Source organism: Medicago sativa, chromosome 2 (assembly GCF_051527215.1).
Source record: "Medicago sativa cultivar Bolivia chromosome 2, Bolivia_mono, whole genome shotgun sequence".
In the NCBI taxonomy this organism is placed as follows: domain Eukaryota; kingdom Viridiplantae; phylum Streptophyta; class Magnoliopsida; order Fabales; family Fabaceae; genus Medicago; species Medicago sativa.
In genome coordinates this window covers 67,315,101-67,338,734 of record NC_140750.1, presented here as the reverse complement: position 1 = coordinate 67,338,734, position 23,634 = coordinate 67,315,101, and the positions used below count along the sequence as shown (strand labels likewise).

General features: G+C 33.9%; 3 protein-coding genes across 7 annotated transcripts; all 3 read left to right on the top strand.

Moving 5' to 3' along the window:
• The first annotated feature begins 1,692 nt into the window (after nucleotides 1-1,692).
• LOC146949950 (uncharacterized) lies at nucleotides 1,693-6,309 on the top strand. 2 transcript variants are annotated; one of them, XM_085745934.1, is made up of 3 exons: nucleotides 1,693-1,819; nucleotides 1,902-1,996; nucleotides 2,787-6,309. In XM_085745934.1, the coding sequence occupies exon 3, from the start codon at nucleotides 2,790-2,792 to the stop codon at nucleotides 6,159-6,161; it is 3,372 nt and encodes a 1,123-aa protein (XP_085602060.1). In that variant the 5' UTR covers nucleotides 1,693-1,819; nucleotides 1,902-1,996; nucleotides 2,787-2,789; the 3' UTR covers nucleotides 6,162-6,309. The 2 variants fall into 2 exon arrangements, with proteins under 2 accessions (XP_085602060.1, XP_085602061.1); XM_085745935.1 differs by having other exon boundaries at nucleotides 1,707-1,819; nucleotides 2,790-6,303.
• An 18-nt stretch (nucleotides 6,310-6,327) lies between these two features.
• On the top strand, nucleotides 6,328-12,325 carry LOC146949949 (uncharacterized). Of its 3 annotated transcripts, none has more exons than XM_085745940.1 (7): nucleotides 6,328-6,617; nucleotides 6,801-6,952; nucleotides 8,651-9,629; nucleotides 9,721-9,847; nucleotides 9,967-10,260; nucleotides 10,351-10,455; nucleotides 11,409-12,325. In XM_085745940.1, the coding sequence occupies exons 3-7, from the start codon at nucleotides 9,070-9,072 to the stop codon at nucleotides 11,877-11,879; spliced, it is 1,557 nt and encodes a 518-aa protein (XP_085602066.1). In that variant the 5' UTR covers nucleotides 6,328-6,617; nucleotides 6,801-6,952; nucleotides 8,651-9,069; the 3' UTR covers nucleotides 11,880-12,325. The 3 variants fall into 3 exon arrangements, with proteins under 3 accessions (XP_085602066.1, XP_085602067.1, XP_085602068.1); XM_085745941.1 differs by having other exon boundaries at nucleotides 6,390-6,617; nucleotides 6,788-6,952; XM_085745942.1 differs by lacking the exon at nucleotides 6,328-6,617 and adding an exon at nucleotides 7,338-7,489 and having other exon boundaries at nucleotides 6,815-6,952.
• A 3,019-nt stretch (nucleotides 12,326-15,344) lies between these two features.
• On the top strand, nucleotides 15,345-21,888 carry LOC146949948 (putative terpene synthase 2). 2 transcript variants are annotated; one of them, XM_085745937.1, is made up of 8 exons: nucleotides 15,345-15,542; nucleotides 16,430-16,646; nucleotides 17,240-17,615; nucleotides 17,798-18,016; nucleotides 18,116-18,238; nucleotides 19,924-19,942; nucleotides 20,177-20,422; nucleotides 21,347-21,888. In XM_085745937.1, the coding sequence occupies exons 1-8, from the start codon at nucleotides 15,396-15,398 to the stop codon at nucleotides 21,650-21,652; spliced, it is 1,653 nt and encodes a 550-aa protein (XP_085602063.1). In that variant the 5' UTR covers nucleotides 15,345-15,395; the 3' UTR covers nucleotides 21,653-21,888. The 2 variants fall into 2 exon arrangements, with proteins under 2 accessions (XP_085602063.1, XP_085602062.1); XM_085745936.1 differs by having other exon boundaries at nucleotides 16,430-16,712.
• The last annotated feature ends 1,746 nt before the right edge of the window (nucleotides 21,889-23,634 follow it).

Genomic DNA, 23,634 nt, shown 5'->3' with positions numbered 1-23,634 from the left:
TAGGTCTGATTTTACTTTGCATTCATGTTGATAATTCATAATTTTCTTAGAACAATTGATAGGAAGTGACTAATCAGAAACTGGGAAATTCAAGGGAAGAATGCAGTCAGAACTTGAAATGACAAATTTGAAAATTATCATAAACTTCATTGGCATAGAATATGCATACACCAATGGGTGTTGTCTTGCGCCTAACTACATTTCTTAAAAGAACAAATGAACAAAAGGGAAACTCAAATGAGCCTAGTAATTGAAATTCATGAAATAGACACATACACCAAATAGACCAAGTAGGGAAAGCTAATAAATTTAGTGTTAAAAATAAGGGTTAAATGTGTTTTAGGTCTTCTAAATATATCAACTTTCATTTTCAGTCATTCTAAAAAATTTCTTTAAACTTGTCCTCTATAGTTTCTGTCTTCAGTTTTTATTCCTATTTTTTATTTTACAAAAGTTTACGTTGCATGTTTCATGTTTGCCGTGACTTATTTTGATGATATTTCATTGTTTATTATCCTTAAAATATCATTGGTTTAAATTTATTAATTTAATCTTCAATCCTTTTTTTTTTTTTTTGATAAACAATTTAATCTATCTCATGGACTTTTGGTAAGTGCACTAAAACTGCGTGAGAGTAATATAATAATTCATCTGCTCATGGATTGTCTTAATTTCTACTAGGCAACATTGTTATCAATAAGGATGAAATATAAAGATGGAGATGCCCAGGACATATAATTTGGTTTAACAATCATAGACAGAATTGTCAAAATATAAATAACTTGATAAATATTTCTAGAGGAAGATGATGAGGTCTTTTGAATCCTCTATCTCTTGTTGTTCGGTAAATAAAACCTATTCTCTTAGTTTCACGATAAATAAAGAACATGGTTTTAATCAATCTCTTAACTCAGAACTCTCTTCTCTGGTTACAACCCCCTAATCTCTTAGGAGAGTTCTTAACCGTTGAAGGTTTTATAACCGTTAATTTGCATGAACAAATGAAAATTCGGATATCTCCTAACTTCCCTTAATATCACAATGGAGATACGATTTTTCCGCATGTGCTTTGTGATTGTAATCACGCTACTCATGTATGATTTTTTTTTTTTTTGAGGGAATGTATGAATTCATTTTGTACCCTCTTATTTCATTATTGATTTCTTTTCTTTGCGTTGTAGGGGTTGGTTTTTCAGCAATATCAACATAAAAGGGGATGGGAAAACAACATCCATGAGCTGGTATCCATGGAAAGGGAGAAACAACACAATATTCACTACAAGAAATCATCCATTTAGCTAGGAATTATACCTAGGAATCCAGCTTCCTAGCTATGGACAATGCATACCGAGGAAAATTTCCTAGGTAAGCATATTTGACCGTTTGACCATGCCTAGCGAGGAAATGGAGGTGGTTACCGAGGAAATATTTCCTAGGTAAGCATATTTGACCGTTTGACCTCTTAAGATGATGCTTAGCTAGGAAATTTAGGTGGTTACCGAGGAAATATTTCCTAGGTAAACACATGGTACAGAATGCAGCAGGCTTTGCAGGAAAAGGTAACGTGACCACAGTGAAAAAAGCCTGGCATATTGAATTGCTTAGCAGGTGAACGTTGAGCAACCCATATTTGGGTTATTTAATTGGGGTTTTGTGTGTGTATATATACATGTCTTTCAACACTTCTCTATTATCTTTCAAAAAAAAAAACACTTCTCTATTATATTTTTCATTCCATATTTTTAACACTTCTCACTTCAATTTTATTTTCTATCTATACCATTCAACAATTGCTCTTGCATATTTATTTTCATATAAGGTAACTATTTTTTTAACTGATTTCAATTTTTATATTTATAAATAAAATGTTAATGAAATATATGTTACATTATTTTTTGCAGTTAATATTTGGTTTCATTTCCTATTACAAGTTGTTGTTCTTGCTGTTGGCTGCTACTTTTCCGATCTGCATTGGCATCAAATTATATTATTTGAGGTTAGTTTTTCTTATTTATTTAAAATTATTAGTATTAGTAAAAAAATGTTGTGATTGGCATTAAAACTGTTTGTTAATAACTATTAAAAGATGATAGTAAAATTGTTTTTTTAAGGAAGTAAAATTGTTGTCTTAGTTATTGATAAAAATATTAGTTTTTTTTAGCAAAGATAAAAATATTAGTTAGTTAAAATAATGTTAGGTTAGTAATTATTTTAGTTATTTTTGCCGGTGCTTTTTTTCTTCTAGTATTTTTTATTTATTGTTAGAACAATTAGTCCCTATAAAAATAATTAATATTTTAAGTTTAGTCCCTCTAAAATTTTAATGATAATTTTAGTCCTCCAAAAATTTATAATTTCTAAGAATAATCCTTATTTTAAAAACTTTTTACAAAAATAGGGACTATTCTTGAAAACTACAATATTTTGGAGGACTAAAATTATCATTAAAATTTTATAGGGACTAAACTTGAAAACTCATTTATAACCTTGTTGTTGTTGTTTTTTTTTTTTTTTTTTTTTATTATTATTATTATTATTATTATTATTATTATTATTAAAAGGTAGGTTAGTAACAATGTTAATTAGAAAGAAAAAAAAAAGAGATAAGTTAATTAGATTGTGACAACGAAAAAATAGAATAGTATAAAAAATAATAGTCTAAATATGTTATTTTAACGATATTGTTATTAGAATAAATAATATTCTAAGGAATTAGGTTGTTAATTAAAAAGAAATATGTTCTTATAGAAAATATAAATTAATTTGAATTAATGTCAATGATGCAGAAGATGGATCAATATATTCTTCATCGAAGTTGGATGTACGATAGAAAAAGACCGGGGAAAAGGACACTTAAAGCTCAATTTAAGGAAGGAATTCGTGAATTTGTTGCTTTCGCCATGTCACAAGATATTTTTAGAAGCGAGGGAGGGATTAGATGTCCGTGTCTTAAATGTACGTGTAGGTTGATTCAGAGCCCAGAAGATGTCATAAAACATTTAGAGGATGTTGGTTTTATGGAGGATTATTATGTGTGGAGACATCATGGTGAACAAGAGCCGGATGAGTTTGATGTTAATATGCAGGCTTCAAGCAGTGGGGCGCATACATGGTGTGAAAACTTTGGTCTGATGGAAGATATGGTCGGTGATGCTCTCGGGGTGAATCTGTCTTACAATGAGGGCATTGAAGAGGAAATAATCCCGAACGAGAAGGCGTTGAAGTTTTACTCAATGATGAAAAAAGTAAACGAACCGTTGTTTGAAGGGTCGTCTGAGTCGAAGTTATCCATGTGTGTGAGGCTAGTAACTGGGAAGTCAAATTGGAATGTACCTGAAGATTGTGCAGAGTACTTCACGAAAATGATGAGGGATTCGACTCCTTTACCAGAAAATTTACCATTAAGTTATTATGAAGCAAAGAGATTAGTGATGAAGTTGGGATTGGAAGAAAAAAAGATTGATTGTTGTGTTAATGGGTGCATGTTGTTTTACGACAATGAATTTGGTAAGAATGATGGCGCGTTGGAGGAATGTAAATTTTGCAGTTCACCAAGGTATGAAGTGAGCGGGGATGATGTTGATCGTAAGAAGAAACGAGTCGCAGTCAAGTCAATGTTTTACCTGCCAATAATACCAAGACTGAAGAGATTGTTTGCATCAATGCGCACGGCTGGTCATATGACGTGGCATTATTACAATAAAAATAATTCAGAGGTGATGCGACATCCTTGTGATGGAGTGGCATGGCAGCACTTTGATGCTGTACATCCCGATTTTGCAAAAGATCCACGTAATGTGAGACTTGGATTATGCTATGATGGATTTACCGCGTATAACACAGCGTGGGCTAAGCCTTATTCTTGCTGGCCAATAATTGTTACCCCATATAATCTTCCTCCTGAGATGTGCATGACAAAACCTTACATGTTCTTGAGTTGTATTGTACCAGGACCATCGAACCCAACTGACGGTATTGATGTGTTTTTACAACCCTTAGTTGATGATCTGAGAAGGTTGTGGGTTGGTGAATTGACGTACGATATTGCAAAGAAGGAGAATTTCACATTGAGGGCAGCTTTAATGTGGAATATTAACGACTTTCTTGCATATGGCATGTTGTCTGGATGGTCGACTCATGGTAGATTAGCTTGTCCTCATTGTATGAAAGATACAAAGGCATTTTACTTGAAAAACGGAGGAAAGAATTCGTGGGTTGACTGTCATCGTTGCTTTACACCAGAGGATCATGAATTTCGGAGGAAGAGGAATCAGTTCAGGAAAGACACAGTAGAAAAAGATGGTCCACCTCCTAAGATAACATCAGAGGAAATATTCCGTAGAGTCAGCACTCTATGGAGATTTCCAGATGTTGGCCAAAGAGTCAGATACGAAGGATATGGTGAAGACCACAATTGGACCAAAAGAAGTATTTTTTGGGATCTCCCTTACTGGAAAGACAATTTACTAAGACATAATCTTGATGTTATGCACATTGAAAAGAATTTTTGTGACAATATAGTTCACACAGTGATGAATGTCTCTGGTAAAACAAAAGATAATGAGAAGGCTAGAATGGATTTGCCAGAGTATTGTAAGAGACCAGATATGGAGTTAAAACTTCTTCCAAATGGAAAATATCTGAAACCCAAGGCTGTTTATAGTTTAACTAGTGCTGAAGCTAAATCTGTTTGTCAGTGGTTAAAAGAATTGAGGATGCCAGATGGATATTCTTCTAACTTGTCAAGGTGTGCCGACGTAAACACTGGAAGATTGCGCAGGATGAAAAGTCATGATTCTCATGTTCTCATGGAACGCTTACTTCCAATTGCGTTTTCTTCATTGCCTAACCATGTTATAAATCCGTTGACTGAAATTAGTCAGTTTTTCAGAGACTTGTGTGCTTCAACATTGAGGAAGGATGAACTTATTAAAATGGATCGTAATATTCCTATCATTCTCTGTAAATTGGAGAAAGTTTTTCCCCCAGGTTTCTTTGATTCTATGGAACATCTTGTGGTTCATCTCGCGTACGAAGCTTGGCTCGGCGGACCTGTTCAATACAGGTGGATGTATCCATTTGAAAGGTTTATGGGTGATTCGAAGCGAACGGTGAACAACAAAACAAGGGTTGAAGGATCAATAATTGCAGCTTATTCTGCTCGGGAAGCCTTGAATTTTTGTTCTCATTACTTCAATCACTTGATGTTGAGACCAATAAGTGTTAGAAACGAAGCCATTGCCGAAAGTGAATGGAGTCCATCAACCTTATCAGTCTTTCGTCTTCTCGGTCGTCCTTCTGGGTCAGGGAAAGAGTACTGGATGAACGATGCAGAGTTGCGGTCGGCCGAAGTTCATGTGTTGATTAATTGTCATGAAGTTGGACCATACCTTCACATCTTTCAAGTATTAAATGTTGGGGAGATATACACTAGTTTTCCAAGATGGTTTAAAGATCAAGTGTTAAATGTTGAGCCCAATATGCATATATTACATTTGAGAGGATTAGCTGATGGTCCACATAGACGTGTAAAAAAATGGCACACTTACTTTGTCAATGGATATAAATTTCATACCGAATCATGGACGGTAGGCAAAAAAACAATTAACAGTGGTGTTTACGTTAAAGGAGTCAGTGAGGGAGGTGAAGATGACTTCTATGGTGTGATTAAACACATTTTTGAATTGACTTACGCATATGTTGAACAAGACAACAAAGTTGTGTTATTTTATTGTGAGTGGTTTGACCCGAGGAATGGGACAAAAATTGATCCAAAGTACAAAACTGTTGACATAAGAATGGATAGAAGATATAACGCATTTGACCCGTTCATCTTGGCAAGCAAAGTTACTCAAGTGTATTATGTACCATATCCTTCTCATCACCGGCGTAAACAGGGATGGTGTGCTGCTATCAAGACAAAACCAAGGGGTCAAATTGAAACAGATGACATAATTCCAAATATTGAAGTAGCTTACCAAGACAATGAAATGTCACATGTTCCAGAGGTGATTGAAGTCGACCCGGTTACAAATTTGATCGACAGAGAAGCTGATGGTCAGGAAATTGACTCTGACATGTTGTTTAATGACACTGAAGAGTCAAGCAACTCTGAAGACAATTTGGAAGAAGCAAATAACCCTGAAGACTATTTAATGTAATGTCTATTTTATCATTTTAAGTGTTTAATGTTTAATGAAACTTTTTTTTATCATTTTAAGTGTTTTAATGATACATATTATAACTATTTTATCATTTAATGAAACTATTTGTAATTAATAATAAAAATCAAAAAAGAAAATAAGAAAACTATTTGCAATTTTTTAGTGTAAAAAAAAAAGGAAAAAGAAAAATTGAAAACAAAGAGTTTAAGCCGGGAACACCCATGCCCAAAATTTCATTCACGCTTTTCATTCCCGCTTTCTCATTTTCCCCCAAACCCACTCGTTCACCAACCCTAACCCACTCGTTCACCAACCTTGCCTAAACACTCTCCATTCTTCACCTCTCAAACGGAACTCAACTCACTCAAACGGAACTCAACTCTCACAATCGGAGCTCAATCTCGGAATCTTCTCACTAACTCACTCAATCGGAACTCAAACGGTGCTCAAAAGGTGGTCTCTCAATCTTCTCACTCAATCTGCTAATTTGTGATTTAGAATTTTAGGGTTTTTGGTTTCTGGTTTCTCACTAGTAGTGATTTGGTTGTGATTTAAAATTTTAGGGTTTTTGGTTTCTGGTTTCTCACTAGTAGTGATTTGGCTGCTGGTTTTTCCTGTGTGAGGCTGGTTGTGCAGGTCCGCTTGTGGGTTGTCTGTTAGGGTATGTTGTGGGGTTTTGATGCCTGCTGGGCGTGAATCAAATTGGTGAGGCAGGGGGCATACATTTATTGCGGCATATGCAAAGTAGTGCTTATTTTTTGCGGCATATGCAAAGTCATTCACTTGAGGTAGTTGCTTAACTCTAAACATGACATAGTTCTTTTTGAATTTTACGTTTACTTGTTTAATGTGGCTACTAAATTTAACTAGTTTATACTTATAATTCATTTATTATTTGTTTTTGTTGTGAATACTTGTGTATTGGAGATTTCTAACTTAAACTAGTTCATACTTTATAATAATTCACTCATCAATTAATTAATTCATGAAAGGTTTATATCATTTGATAGTTATGGATAAATGTGATAATATCTTTCTAATTGAAGTAATAATCTCAATTGTAAGTGAACAAGTATGTTACACTAGTTTTTACTAGTTTTTACATTTTGGTTCTGGTTTCTCACTAGTAGTGATTTGGCTGCTGGTTTTTCCTGTGTGAGGCTGGTTGTGCAGGTCCGCTTGTGGGTTGTCTGTTAGGGTATGTTGTGGGGTTTTGATGCCTGCTGGGCGTGAATCAAATTGGTGAGGCAGGGGCATACATTTATTGCGGCATATGCAAAGTAGTGCTTAAAGTTGTGCGGCATATGCAAAGTCATTCACTTGAGGTAGTTGCTTAACTCTAAACATCACATAGTTCTTTTTGAATTTTGCATTTACTTGTTTAATGTGTTTCAGAATCTTACACTTGAATTTTTGTGTATAATATAATGAATGTGTTTCAGAATCTTACAGTCGTGTTTAGTTAAATGCCAAGTTGTGATGTGTATAATATCATGTGCCCCCAATAATTAAAATGAATAACAAAAATGTTGTTGGAAGTTTAACATAGATCTTTTATATGTCAGCTAGACAAATTGACAATCATACAGAATGTATTAGCTAGCTAATCATTCACATGTTCAACCGGCCTCTCTAAGTATGCATATTATTACTAGTTATTGGAAGTAGTATTAAAGAAGACAATCACTAATTAGGATAATCTTCAATCAATCATAGTTTTTTTTTTTTTTTTACTTTTCTCTTCATTTCCAAAATTAGAATAAAGCAAATCTGGAATACTCAGCCCATCTAAGGATACTCGACCACTCTCTCTTTCTCAAATTATTAATATTTTCGGTCATTTTAATATAGTTCATTTTGAATGGAGTAACAAAATTATGAGTTATTTTACAAAATCATCATTTATTAATGACATAGGAAATACTAATTTAGTCCAATGGAGAAATAATAAGCATAAGAATTGGATTGAAGTGATGAGAGCAGGGACGAAGATGATGATGATATAGATTAACTTGTTATTGAATTGAAGTGATTATTAAGTTTATTTTCTTTAATATTTATTTTCTTTGATTCTCCCTGATTCTCTTAATTTGTAGTATACTGTATGTTTTTGTATTAAATTACAAACAACAATAGGGTGATAGGGTGCAATGATGTTACATTAGAAGTGAGATATAAATTGTAGTAGTCTTTCATTGGAATTTATGTAAGATACTTCCAGTATCATGACTTGAACGAATAATAGTACAAAATATAGCTTGTAACAAAATGGCTTTTATAAAACAAGTGTGTATTTGCTAAGAGTCTAGTTTCAATGCTTGTAGTCTGAGCTTGTTAGTGCCAATAATGAATATCGTCCAGAGTTCCAATTTAATGAATATGGCTACTTTGGTTATGGTGTTAAACTTCTTCTTATGCCTCAAATGACACTTTATTTGTTAAGATTATGTATTTCAATGTTGATATTTTATAATTGATGATTGCAGAAATTGAATTGAGTAATTGAGCAATTGAAGGTTGCAGAGCTATGTCTAGGAAAGAAGATAGGGGCAAGAAGGTTGCACAGCCTAGTAAAAAAAAATCAAAGTATACAATTACAGAGGAAGTGGAGCCAATTTGGGCAAGAAGGTGACAGAGCCTTGTTATTCGTGAGCCTATTAATGATGGTCGACCTCCACATAGATCTCCTTCACCGACATGTCCACCTCCACACACGGCTCATTCCACGGCATGTCCACCTACCCATCGTGATACTACCCCGTCTCCTAGTATACCTGGAGTTTCTTTCACTGAAGGTACTACGTCTGGTGTTAATCCTCCACTCTATACACACTCACCAAGACATACTACCGCTCCAATCTCTGCAAGGTCTCTTGCTCCATCTCCTAACATACATGGAGTTACCATGTCAGGTGTTAATCCTCCACTCTATACACACTCACCAAGATATACTACAACTCCAATATATGCAAGGTCTCCTGCTCCATCTCCTAACACACATGGAGTTACCATGTCAGGTGTTAATCCTCCACTATATACTCACTCACTAAGACATACTACCACCTCCATATCTGCAAGGCCTCCTACTCCATCTCCTAGTATAAATGGAGTTTCATTCCCTGGAGGCTCTATGTCTAGTGTTACTCCTCCACTACATACACACTCACCAGAATATAATAACACTCCTTTCTCTGCAAGACCTCCTACATTATCATCAGATCCTGTACAAGATGTCCGTTTTTTAGAATTGCTTGGTATTAATGGAGGATTTATGCCAGTACCCGATGTGCAGCAGCAACAACAACAACATCAACAAGAACAAGAGCAACAACAACACTGTGAGCAAGAACATCAAAGCCAGCGACAAGAAAGGGAAGCAGCACGACAAAGACGAGAGAGACGTCGCTACTTTGAAGTGGCACCAACGTACAAGAAGAAATATTTACTCAAAATTGAAGGTGACTCGTAAGTATTAACAAATTAATCAGCTACTTTGATTTCATACTTATTTATTTTTTTTAAAAGTCATATATTAATTATCAATTTAAATGTTCAGGTTGGAGCCATCGAAAATCTCTGCAACATACATAAGGGAGGCAATCCAAGCAGTGTATAAAAAGCCGTGGCCCGTGTATAAGGATCTTAAGAAAGAAGTTGGGGATACAGTTTTTAAAGAGTTTAAGGTAAAAAGAAATAAATAAATATTTTATTTTCTATGGGGTTGATTTAAAAAAAGTAATTTTTAATAAATAAATCTAATCATTATATTTATTTTATATATGGTTCATTTATTTTTTTGCAGAGACACTGTGTGTGGGATCCTCAATACGAATCTGATGTCGAGCGCCTTTTTCATCGTTTAGCAAGTACGCGTCTGTCAGATATGCTATATGATGAACGGAAGAATCTTGCTGAAGACCGTTCTTATCGCCCTCATTGGATCGGCGAAAAAGATTGGCGTGACTTGTTGTCCTATTGGGCTACAAATGACAGATTTAAAAGGCGCTCCATGGCTAATAAAAGGAATAGAGCAAGTTCTAGACATGCTTGCCACACACAAGGTTCTGTTAGTGGTGCAACCCACGTGAGACATATGGTAAAAATATATGAACTTTGTACATGTTTTTATACGTATATATTTAATTAGTCAGGTTATGTAATTAATTAACTTTTTGTGATAAATTAGGCAAAAGATCTTGGAAGAGATCCCTATGTAGATGAGCTTCATCGAGAAAACCATATTATACATGGTACGGATGTCTACGTCGATGATCGCTCCTATGACACACAGGTGAATTTCTACTTTGATGTTATATGCAATACATTAAATTTTACACTGGTACTGCCACAAACATCTTAAATCCAAGTTACCTATATATGTCGCTGTTAGTGTCTCCGTCACCATTCTTCAACACCCCTTTCCTTCTCTAGGTTTCATCTGGGTTGTGTTCAATGTTTTGGTTTTTTGTGAATTATGGGTTAATATTTCATATGGGTTAAAGAAGGTTGTTATTGTTGATGATAATCCGGTTTCGTTTTCGAATCAACCTAAGAATGCAATTTTGATTAAGTCTTTTTTTCATGAAATTTGTTTGGTGAATGATGAATTTCATTGAACAATGAATTGTTCAATTGTTTAGTGATGAAAGATAGAAAGAAAAAACAAACAGAATTGATTATTCTCAAATGTTCTGTTAATTGATTGTATGCAAGTGTTCACATCTGAACAATGAATTTGTATGATGTGGATTAGTGTTGGTTATTATTTTGTTTAGCCTCAATTGTTCTGATAATTGATTGTATGTTTTCCTAGTTAAAGTTAATCAGATCAGATTTTGCATATATAGCAGAAATTGTTTACAATGTTGCATATTTTCTGCTATAGCTTTTTCTGCGTGTATCAGTAGAGTTTACCAATGCAATTTAGTTTTTTTTCTTAACAAAACAGTGCACCATTTTCAAACAACTGTTCAGTTTGGCTAGAAATGTTTCATTATGGTTCGGTTCAGTTCAAACACAGTTTTGAGTCTGAACTCTGAACTGAACTTTGCCCATCCCTAGTCGTTACTGTCATGGATATCGTTGCTGTCATTAACGTCGACTGTCACTAATATGGTGTTATTTTCTGATTTGGAATTATAGTACTGTTGTGTAGTGTGGCTGTTTTGGTTTGGACAATTATGTTGTTTTGGTTTTACATTCAAGAGTTATTAAGCAATTTCCATTTATTATTTATGTATACAGGCAGCTTTTCGGGAGGAGGTACGACTATTCTTGGAAAGGTCAGAAGAATATTCGACCTATGAAGAATTGCCTGATGCGATCAAGCTGGAACTTTGGAAGAAGGTATCAGGACCCGGGACAATGCATAAGTGGTATGGTCTTGGTCGGTACGCCCCCCTCATGGAGCATGGATCTCTATTCACCGAGCCTTCATTTGGAGAAGGGTCCACAAGTAACCATGAAATGTTGCCTCCTCATGTGATTGCCCAGATAGAACGATTGACACAGGAGTTACAGGCTCGCAAGCTAATGGAGCAAGAGTTGCGGGACAGGATGGAACGGGACGCTGAGCAATATAGAGCATTTCAAGAAAGCGTTGATCGACGGTTTGCGGAATTGATTGCAAGCACATCAAGGAGACCAGGTGTTGTAGAAAATGGTTCAGATGATTCTGACAATCCCAACATTGACGAGGATGAAAGTGATGATTGAATATTGACTACTTTATTTAAATATGATGCTTTGGATATTTTTAGGCTGGTATTTTGGACTATGTGAATGCTGCAATTTTTGGGTCAGTTTTTGTCTTTGTTCTATAAAGCTTTTTTCAGTTGATATTGCAGCATATTTGTTCTTCTGTTTTGGCTGTTGCTGATACTGTAGCGACAGATTTTAGGTTCTGTTCTGGCTGGTTCTGATGCTGCATTTTGGTGTTCTTGCTATTGCATCATATTTGGGTTTAGGTTCTGTTTTGGCTGGTACTGATGCTGCATTTAGGTGTTGTTGCTATTGCATAGTTGGGTTTTGTTTTTTGGGTTTAGGTGTGCCGCTTATATACGGTCCCTTTTGTACTTTTTGTTGCTTTTTCCGCGAGTTGCGGGTGTGTCTTACACCTTCTCGTCGATGAATATATTTGCCCTTTATTTGGGTATTGGAAATGTAAAATCTTATTTAAAATTATTATTTAATTAACATAATTTTAGTGATAAATTTGTATTTTCTTGTATTTTTTTTTTATTTTTTAGTAGTTTTCCGAGGAATATTTCCTAGGAAACAAATAATTAAATATCCTGAAATTTTCAATTTTTTTGGCTCAATTAAAAAAAAAATTGGCGCAATTTTTAAAATTTTAAATTTTTTGGCGCAATATTTTGAATTTCAAAATATTTTAAATTGAATTTCGAATTTATTTTTAATTGTTTTAGAATATTTGAAATTGAATTTTTAATTTTGTTTTTTATTTTTAATTATCACATCAAACTGAACTGTGTCAGGGGCTGCAGTTTTAGCAGGAATGTTTCCTAGGAAATTTTCCTAGGCGTGTCCTAGCTAACGGTTTTCCTCGGTGGGTCCTCAGAAATTTCGTAGGAACAACTACAAATATACCTAGGAAGTGTTTCCTCGGAAAGTTCCTAGGAAAGCCTGCATACCTAGGAATTTTGCTTCTATTCCTAGGAAATATTTCCTAGCTAACTTGAATGTTTCTTGTAGTGATTTGAAGCGAATTTTAAGAGACCAATTAACCCAATTTTAGTACTCATTCAAAGTATACTAAATACTAATTACATTGGATGGTAACGGCGCAAGAGGGACGAGTAAAGTTCAACAGTGATGGTGCATACAAACGGCGCAAGAGGGACTGGTAAAGTTCAACAGTGATGGTGCATACAAATATATGGGTGTAATCGCTACTTGTGGTGGGCTTCTATACGATTCATACGAAAGATGGATCAAAGGCTATATTAAGAAGATTGGTCCTTATGATGACCTCCATGCTGAAATGTGGGGTTTATACATAGGTTTAGACATGTTATGAGTTATGACAGAAGAATATTTCTCTTCTCATTATTCATATACATTTGGTCTAGACATGGCGACTCAAAGATCCTTGTAGACATGCTCCCTGGTAACTTTAAGTTCAATGTTCATACTCCAATTTTGGTTCATGAATCGAAAGTTGCTTAGTTCAAGATTTCTAGTGCAAATAAACCATACCTAATGTAAGGGAAATAGAAGTGTTGATTGACTTACAAATTTTAGCATATATGTGGATCATATAAAGTCTATTGTGTTGAAGACTCCTCCTAGTGAGCTTTAAAAACTCATTTATGATATATTTATGAGGCTTGCAACATATAAAAATGTGTGTTTATTTTCTTAGTTTCTTTTTTCTTGAGCAATGTCCTTTTGTTTACGAAAAATAAATGGATTGAAATCCATAAATTGATCAAAAGAAGGGATCAATAGCAGTATCAGATCTAGGAATTTTGATCAGTAGGAGCAATATCATTACTATATATTTTTATGTAAAAAATATCAATGTATACATTTTAAAAAAATATATAATTATCGTTACTATTGTCATTTTGTCTATATATTTATCAGAAAAACAAAATTGTAGGCTACATAAATTATTTCATTTATTTATCAGAAAAACAAAATTGTAGGCTACATAAATTATTTCATTTATTAAAAAATGGAGTGCTATTTCCTGAAAAGAAAAATGAATTGCTAATATATTTCCTCAATATGATCAAATAAACATTTAACAATTTATTTCTTCCTTCGAAAAACAATTTATTTCTGACAGATTTGATTATTCACATATATAACATTTTTTGTAGGGACAATCCATATTTATTTCTTTAGTTGAAACACGAATAAAAGACTCGACAAAAAAAAAACAACATGAATAAAGTATGGTTAAATATGTCTTTGGTCCCCATAAATATTGTAACTTTTCGTTGTAATCCTTCTAAATTTTTTTTTTTTTTACAATATTCTACACATTTCTGTACAATTTCATTAAAAAAATACAAAAAGTAACTTAAAAATATGGACCTCTGAAGCACGAATACTTCAAAATTGATGATGCAACCGTATCTGATACGTATCTATACTGATACCTGCTCGATACGCCCCGATACGTATCGAAGGAGTATCCAATAATTAAATTTTATTTTAAAAAATAATAATTGCCCGATACGTTTTAGATATGCCTGAGATACATGAGGGATACTACAGTGGGAACTGATATGTGCAGGATACATGATTTTTCTATTATTTTGTTTTTCGTTTTTTCTTATAATAAAAAATGAAACATGATTTTTCTAGTTTAGTTTTTTTCTTTAAAAAGAAATAGTAAGAAAAATGAAAAGACATTATAATATATACATTAGGTAATGATGTTCTTTTTGGGATATAATATCGCGTAATGATGTTATCTTTGAAAAATATTTAATTTATTAAGTAATTATGTTATCTTTGAAATATATGTAATTTTTTTGAGAGATGAAATATATGTAATTGATTAAGTAATTATGTTACCTTTTTCTGATTTATGTAATTGAATAATTGTTGTCACTTTCTTTATTATCAATATTACTTATCCCATCAAAAGAATTATCAATATTACTTATATTTATATATTTTGCATTTAGTTATTTAATTTAAAATTTAATTTTTTTCTTAAAGTATCTCATCCGCATCGTATCTTAAATTTTGAAATTTTTCCGTATTGTCGTATCGGTGCCGCATCGTATATGTGTTGTATCAGGTATCTGGGCTTCATAGATAGGGACCAAAAGTAGTGATTAATTTTTTTATAGAAACTAAAAGTTAATGAATTTTTTTAGAAGGATTGAAACAAAAATTGGTATATTTAGGGCCGTTGGCCCTCTTTTCAATAAAAAAAAAAATTGGTATATTTTATAGTTAAACCCTGAAAAGTATTCAAAACTTAACAAATTGAATAAGTTAGTGCCTAGTGGGGGCGGCTGCACTAATTTCACTAACCTAAGTCCGTGCCTGATCAATAATTCGATAATTAATCTCTACTCACATGGCAAGGCATATTTTCACGTTTCATATGCTAAATTGATACCCAACACCTTATGCTTAACACCTTGTGCATTATAGTACTATTTATACTCCTAACCAAAGATCATTCTCACCATAAAATTAAAACTAGTCTTTGGCTATTACCATCACCAACTAACAGGTCATAAAATGGAGTATTCTCAGTCCAAGTCTCTTGCAGCTTGCGCACCAGTTGATTCCACTCAACATGCAGTCTCTGACTTCAAGCGACCAACTGCAAATTTTCTTCCTTGCATCTGGGGAAATCGTTTCCTAAAATATGATTCTGAATCAATGGTACTATATATATTTTATTTTGCAAGCAATATTTTACGTACATTTATATACATACGCGTTAGTATGGATAGTAAATACGTTAGAAAATTTCTTTTTACACGTGGAGAATACGTTTTTGTTCCCAACAATAGTTAATTACCATTCCACATACACGACTTAAAAAAAAAAATACCATTTCACATATACAAGAAGAAAAAACTTCAATAGTAATCAACTACGTTGAAGTTTTTTTTTTAAGTTGTAAATGTGAAACGGTAGTTAACCACCGTCAGAAAGATTGAACGGTAGTTAACTACCGTTAGGGGTAAAAACGTATTTTCTATGTGTTTTTTTTAAAACTTTATGTGTTAAAAGAAATTTTCAATATGTTAAAGACTTCATTTCATGAAGAGAGCCCGACCTAAAAGTTCATTCTTATTATAATCCTCGTGACTTAAGTATTGCATTGAACATTTTTATCTACTCAATGTGTGATTCATAAAAAAGTAAATCAATTATAGGATACGGTTATCGTAAACTACTTCCTCCGATCGTATATATAAGAGAAAGTTTGATCAACAAAAGTTGATGTATTTGATTCAAAATTTAAATTAGATAACTCAACTTTCATTGGCCCAACTTTCTTTTACACATAGAACGTTCATTGATTTTCAACCTTTAAAATGCAATCAATATAGCTGATCCATCTAAATCTGACAATCGAAACATAAACTGAATGAAAAACTTTATTAATTGATTCCAACAAATAAGAATGGTTCATCATAGAATCCTAATCAAAGAGGTTTAGTTGCACATGGAAACTGAACCTACCTATGTCTTCATAGATTTATATTTAGAACTTTAAATGCAATGTAAATATTTCAGTCCATGTTACTTATTGACTGCAGGAAATCGATGAGAATATGATGCAACAAGTACATATGCAAAAAGAGGAAGTGAAGAAATTTTTTCCTTCTTCAAGGAATGACATGGCAAAAATACTAAACCTCATTGACTCATTGCAACGTTTGGGAATATCTTATCAATTTGAACATGAAATTGACGAAGCGTTAGAACAAATTCACAACAATTTTACCGACAATAAGGAAATGACCTTAGAAGAAGGTGACCTTCACTTTCTTGCGTTAGTATTTCGTTTGCTTAGGCAAAAAGGACATCACATTTCTTCAAGTATGCTGACATTTTTATGCCATATATATATATATATATATATGGCATAAACATATATTCTTAAAAGAGAAAGAATCAAATTACATCGCTTAAAAGTTACACAAATGTTACACCGCTCAATATCGTTTTAGTCGATGCATATTTTTAAAATTTGACCGTTGGATTGTAAGTTTATATCACATAGATCATTCACGTAAATTTTTATGAAAATCTAAAATCGTTTCATATGTTATTGAGATACATCAAGATTAACGGTTTATGTACTTTTATATAACACCGTTAAACTTGTCGTATCTCAATAACATATCAAATGATTTTAGATTTTCGTTAAAATTTACGTAAATGATCTATGTGATATAAACTTACAATCCAACGGTCAAATTTGAAAAATATGCATCGAGTAAAACGATATTAAGCGGTGTAACATTGGTGTAACTTTTAACCGATGTAATTTGATTTCTCCTCTTCTTAAAAATAGCAATAATTTTCATAAGACTAATATTGAAATTGTTGGTGAATTTTGACAGATACATTTGAAAAATTCAAAAACCATAAAGGAAACTTCAATGAAAAGATTTCCAAAGATATACAGGGAATGTGGAGCTTGTACGAAGCTACACATTTAAGGATTCATGGTGAAGATATACTAGATGAAGCACTTGATTTCACATACTCTAAACTAAATACCTTGGAAACCAATCAAGTGAGTCCTTTTCTTGCTACACAAGTACGTCACTGCTTAAAGACACCTCTTCACAAGAGAGTTCCTAGGGTTGAGATAAGGTGTTACATTTCTTCCTATGGTGAAGAATCTTCCCATAGTAAAGTTCTTCTAAACTTTGCAAAATTAGACTACAACATGGTACAAAAAATGCATCAAAAAGAAATCGGCAATATCACCAAGTAAGAATAACTTGTACCGTTAGGGCAACTTTTATTTGGGTTGCAATATCTTGATAAATTCTTTTTTTTGAAAACTCGGTATCCGATCCAAGAATCAACTAATCCGAAGGGACCAATCCCACCGCCCACTTGCGGGATCTTGATAAATTCTTATGATATGAATTGTATTTATATTATTACAGATGGTGGAAAAAATCAGACTTTGGAACAAAAGTCCCTTATGCAAGGGATAGAGTGGTCGAGGCTTACTTTTGGCCATTAGGCATGTCCTATTTGCCTAAAGATAGCATTGCCAGAAGGATGGTGGGGAAATTGATATCAATTATTTCTCTTGTAGATGATACTTATGATGCCTACGGCACAGTTGAAGAACTCGAACTATTCACACAGGCAATTCAGAGGTTGATTTGAGTCCTATATATTGACAAGTTTTATACTATAATAGATGTATACTTTTGGACCATTTATCATTATCCATATATCTTTTGTCTCAATTTCAGGTGGGATGTCAGTCTCACTCAATCCCTTCCAGAGTGCATGCAAGTTGTATTTAATACAATTGTAGAATTCTATGATGAAATGGAGAGGACAATTGTAGAGATTGGAAAATCAAGTTTGGTGTTTTTTTTTTTTTTTGGTAATACCAGATAAAGGGCTAAAAAGGAAAAAAGAAAGAACAGGAAAGAACCAAGCTACAGGAAAGCTAGTCAGAAACTAGCGACGGGCAAACTGAACCCGAAGAGCATCATCCTGCAGGCAAGGCAAAACTCCATCTGGAGGGACTAAAAACTCATGCCATGCTTCATTGCTATTAGCGCCCATCTTTGCCAAGAAATCTGCTGTGGCATTTGCCTCCCTCCAAGTATGTATCAGTTGGAGATTCCAATCACGGGCCATCAGTTCCTTGATATTATTAATAATAGGCGCAAAAAGGTGCCAAGAATTCACCTCTGTGCTAATCAATTGAAGTGCCAACGTTGAGTCCGAGTAGCATACAAGATGCCTATGCCCCTGATCCCATGCAACCCGCAAACCATGATAAATAGCCAACAGCTCCGCCTGAAGAATGGATGAAAGACCAATGTTCCCTCCAAATCCAAAGATCCAAGACCCATCATGTCTCCGTAGGACTCCACCAAAGCCAGAAACGCCTGGATTACCCAAGCTACTACCATCAACATTAAGCACCGTAGCTGTGCTGTCCACCGGATGCCAAGCAATCCATTGCCCGTTATCATTTGCAGGACCAACAACAGTAAAAATCTTGTGAATGAGGGATGCAAGCTTATACACCTCCGTCTTCAGCTGATAAATGGTTAGGTGTTTGTCCTCCATACACAGTAAGTTACGTGCTCTCCATATCCACCAGCAAGCTGACAAGAACACACATTGTCCTTCACTTTCGCTCCCCCTTCTCAACCAAGATGAAATAGACTGATCCAGAAAGAAATTAATATTATCAAAGCCAAGGGACAACCATAACTGCTTAGCAAAAGCACAATCCCGGAGACAATGAAGAATACTCTCAGGTTCCATTGGACACCGCGGGCAGGAGGCAGATTGCAGCATTCCTCTGTTTTGAAGCATAGTTCTCGTGGGAAGAGATTGGTGGCAAGCAGTCCAAATGAGGAACTTCAGCTTCTCTGGTGCAGCAACACGCCAAATCCACTTCCAAGACCCGGCTATATCCGGCATTGCAGCCAAATTGGCATGTCTAGTAAGCCATTGATACCCTGTTTTTGCGTTATAAAGTCCATCCATATTACCCTTCCAGGTGAAACTATCAGGTATATCAGCATTCAAATTTAAAAGACGAGACTCAATGCTTTCTACAACATGACTCGGCATGCTAGTGTATAACCTCTCGAGCTGCCAACGCCCCCCTTGAAAAACATCTGTCACCTTCAAATGTAAGTCATGGATATCCACATATAAGACCGTGTCACACAGCTTGCCAAAATTTGTCCATGGAGTAAACCAAAAGGAAGAAGATCCATCACCTAGTCGAAAATCAAAGCCATCACGAAGATCCGATCTGGCTTTCATAATTGAGTTCCACACCGGTGAGCCCTGAACTTTCGGCATATCAAGGAAGAATTTGTCCCCAACGTATTTATGGCGCACCAATTGAACCCACAGTTTATTTGTTTGGCTATGAACGTCCCAAACCAACTTACCCAACATTGCCGTATTCGCTTCTCTTGCCTTTCGAATGCCCAAACCACCATTCTTCTTAGGTTGTGTAACTTTATCCCATCCCACCAAGTGTATCCCCTTTTCTGAGTTGCCTTTCCCCAAGTTTGGTGTTGCCATATATTAAACAAGATGTAGGCTTCCAAATTCTTATATTTCATAACTTATCAATTATTTTTCAAATATTTTTTATTTTTCAAATATTTTTGGAACAACAAATGTTACCATCTTAATTATGGAGTAGTATTTATTGGTGGTAAGAATCGAACCTGAACCAACCTAATCACCCCAGCATCAAAACCTACTTTATATTCCCTATCTTTCGGTTTTCAATTAATTTATTGATCAATGTTTTTATTTATTTTCAGTTTTATAAATTGGCACAAGCCTATTTGGTTGAAGCAAAATGGTGCAAAGCAGGATATATTCCAACATATGATGAATATAAGGTTAATGGATTAGTAAGCTCTGCACTCCCAAATATAATACTAACTTTTCTTGTGTTTGGAGAACTTTCAAACGAAGAGTTGGTTGATTGGATTCTAAACTACCCAACAATCATCAATGTTGTGTCAATTTTTGCCAGACTCACGGACGACATATCCACAAATAAGGTACTACAGTAGTACCTTTTTTTTGTTAAGTTGAACTTTCGTGTTTAATTTAATAATAATTTATCATAATTAATTCATTGCTGAATATACTTTTAATTACAAATATATAAGGGGTTTCACTTTTAATCCATATTTGTATTCGTGTTTCATAGAGATCAAAAAATCTATCAACATAACAATGAGAAAAATATCTAACCATTCAAACACTTTATACCAAACCCTAATCGTCAATCGCACGCACAAAATAAATGAACCATTGTTTCTTGAAGGCAAAAACAAAGAATACAGACATCAACAACACCATCTAGCAAGGAATTCCATTGAAGGAGATTACTCCGAGTTGGTAATCTAACAAAAAGCAATATCTTTGGAAGTGCAAAACTATCCCGAATATCCGAGAGAATCACCAAAAATAGGTTTAAATTTTGATCAATTAAACCGAAAAAAGAAAAGGTTATTACATGGTTTAACCTATATTTTACATGGTTTAACCTATATATTTTAAATATGTAACCGAAAAAGAAAAGGATGAATTAAACAGATTAACCTATATTTTCAGTTGTAACATACATATACAAATATTTTATGAAATCAACTTATGTTTTACTTGCCGCAATACAAAACTTACGGATTAACCTATATTTTCAATCTGTGAGCAGGGCTCGATTTTAGCCTGGTATTTTTTTTTTTTTTTGTGGTGGCCGGGGTTTGAACCCTGGACCTTGCATATAATATGCATTGTCCATACCAATTGAGCTAAGCTCATGAAGACGAATTTTGGTTTAACTCAGAACTTTTTTTATTAATTCATTTATCCTTTGCTTAAAAAACAAAATTTATTTTGGGATATTCTTCATTTATCAACACGAAATTTATAACGGGACATAAAAGTTTCTAACAAAGTTTTGAATGCTTTATATACAGTTTGAGCAAGAAAGAGTGCATGTTGCCTCTGCGGTTGATTGTTGCATGAAGCAATATGACATATCACAAGAAGAGGCTAATAAACTCATTCTCAAGAAGATTGAAGATTTATGGAGAGTTATGAATGAAGAGTGCCTAAAATTACACCACATTCCAAGGCCAGTGCTTGAATGTATTCTTAATGTTGTGCGAGTAATTGACTTCACATACGAAGACTTTGAGGATAAATACACAAATCCGGATCTGCTCAAAGATTACATTGTTGCACTGCTTGTAGATCCTATAAGCATCGAGCAATGCGAGTAGAAGAAGCAAGATCAGTTATAATAAGTGGCTATTTTTACAGTTTAATCCATCTCTGTTTCTTAATCGTGGATCATTTTACAGTTTGAAATCTAAATTACCTTCGTACTATTGCATTTGGTTTAATTGTTAATGGTTTTATTATTGTATTTTTTTTTTTTTGAGGGAAGTTTTATTATTGTATTGATAACTCAAAGTATGTAATGCCACAGTTTGAAATCTAAATTACCTTCGTACTATTTCATTTGTCAGTACATATATATTTCCAGATACATTTTTAAATTATTGACGACTTGTTTCGTCAACAATACGAAGATAACCATTGTGGAGCTGAACATTTTTAACAAGGGAAGTGATATTGACACTCTCTTTCTAACACTTTCTAATATCCACTCTCTTATTGGGTGAAATTCATATGGGTACCACACTTTGAAAATGGATCCCACGTAAAGCGATGAGAGTGAGTGTTAGAGAAAGTGCTAAAAAGGGAGTGTTCTTAGCATTTCTCTTTTAAACATTACTAGCAGAAGTCTTTAATGTTTCGGATGAGTTCTTTTGTTGTTATTTAGTGTGCTAACTTTGCCAATACCTACCAATGACAATCTCTGATATCATATTTTTAGAGTACTTTTAAATAAGTTTTTATCTATTTTTACTAGTTTAATATTTAACTTGAAATCATTTTAAGTAAATTATCGTTTTTTATTTACTGAGACAAATAGTGTATTGTTTACTAGTATATGGTGGGAAAAGTGAGAATTGAATGAAAATAAAGAAAGAGAATGCCACAACGTAGCAGGTTTGAAAAGAAGAAACAAGTGGGCTTGGTGATAGCATGGGTCATTAGACTAAAAAAAAAGAGAAAATGTGGCTAGAGCAAAAGAAGAGAAAAGAAACGTAACATGTTGCCAGGAGTTCAATTGGAAAAGCAACTAGGTCACAAGGAGTATAAAAAGAAAATAACAACACGCGCATAATGTTTTTTTTCTTAATCGAGGAGGCATCACGAGATAAAAGAAAGCAGAGCGAGAGTTGCAAGAGGTATTATAGGAGAATTAATATGAAATAATAAAGAATTAATGAGGAGCAAAAGTCACACCACAACAAATCAAAGCATGGAACTGTTACAGCTCAAAAGTCAATGAGACAACAAAACAAATCATGTAATTATAGTAATTGTATTTTATGTATTTATGTAGTATTATATACTTGGGAGCTTCTACGGTGCAGTCAGGAAACTGACTTTTTTGAAAAAGTTAATTTTGATTTTAATGTTTGATTCATTTTTAAATTGTTGATTACTTATTAATGATCAATAGTAATTCATCTAGTAATGCTTGCAACATCTTGGACTTACATGTACTATTTTACCGCTGGAATATGTAACATGCAAACAGAGTTGATGATATTATTGATAGTCTTAAGTGCTACACTTTGTGGGGGTGTTACGCTTATAACAAGATAGGATAAAATTAGATTAAGTGTAGTCTTGTTAATCTGATGAATTGATGATACTATGAGGACTGAACTTTTGATGTCATTGTATAAACAGTGGGGTGTTACTCATTACATTTTTGATGTCATTCTTATGACTTCACCAAAAAAGTCATTTTTATGAGTTCACCATAGAATTTTCCTATATACTTCCCTGATTGTAGTATAGTGCATGAATGCACTCGGTTCACTCTCTATCTATTAATAGAGATTATTCTCACAATTGTAATACATTCAAAATAATATAAACCACTGTTCTTATATGGTATCAAGTTCTGTTGCTTAACAGCATCTCGATCCAAAATTCATCCACCACCATGTCTGCTCATTCACTATCCATTGGTGAAACAAACACCAAAACTGTCCTCATACTGAATGTTCAGTCCACCATAAAACTGAACAGCACAAACTTTCCCTCGTGGATGGTGCAATTCAATGCTCTATTGATCGGCTATGATCTCTTTGGTTTTGTTGACGGAACAAAACCAGAA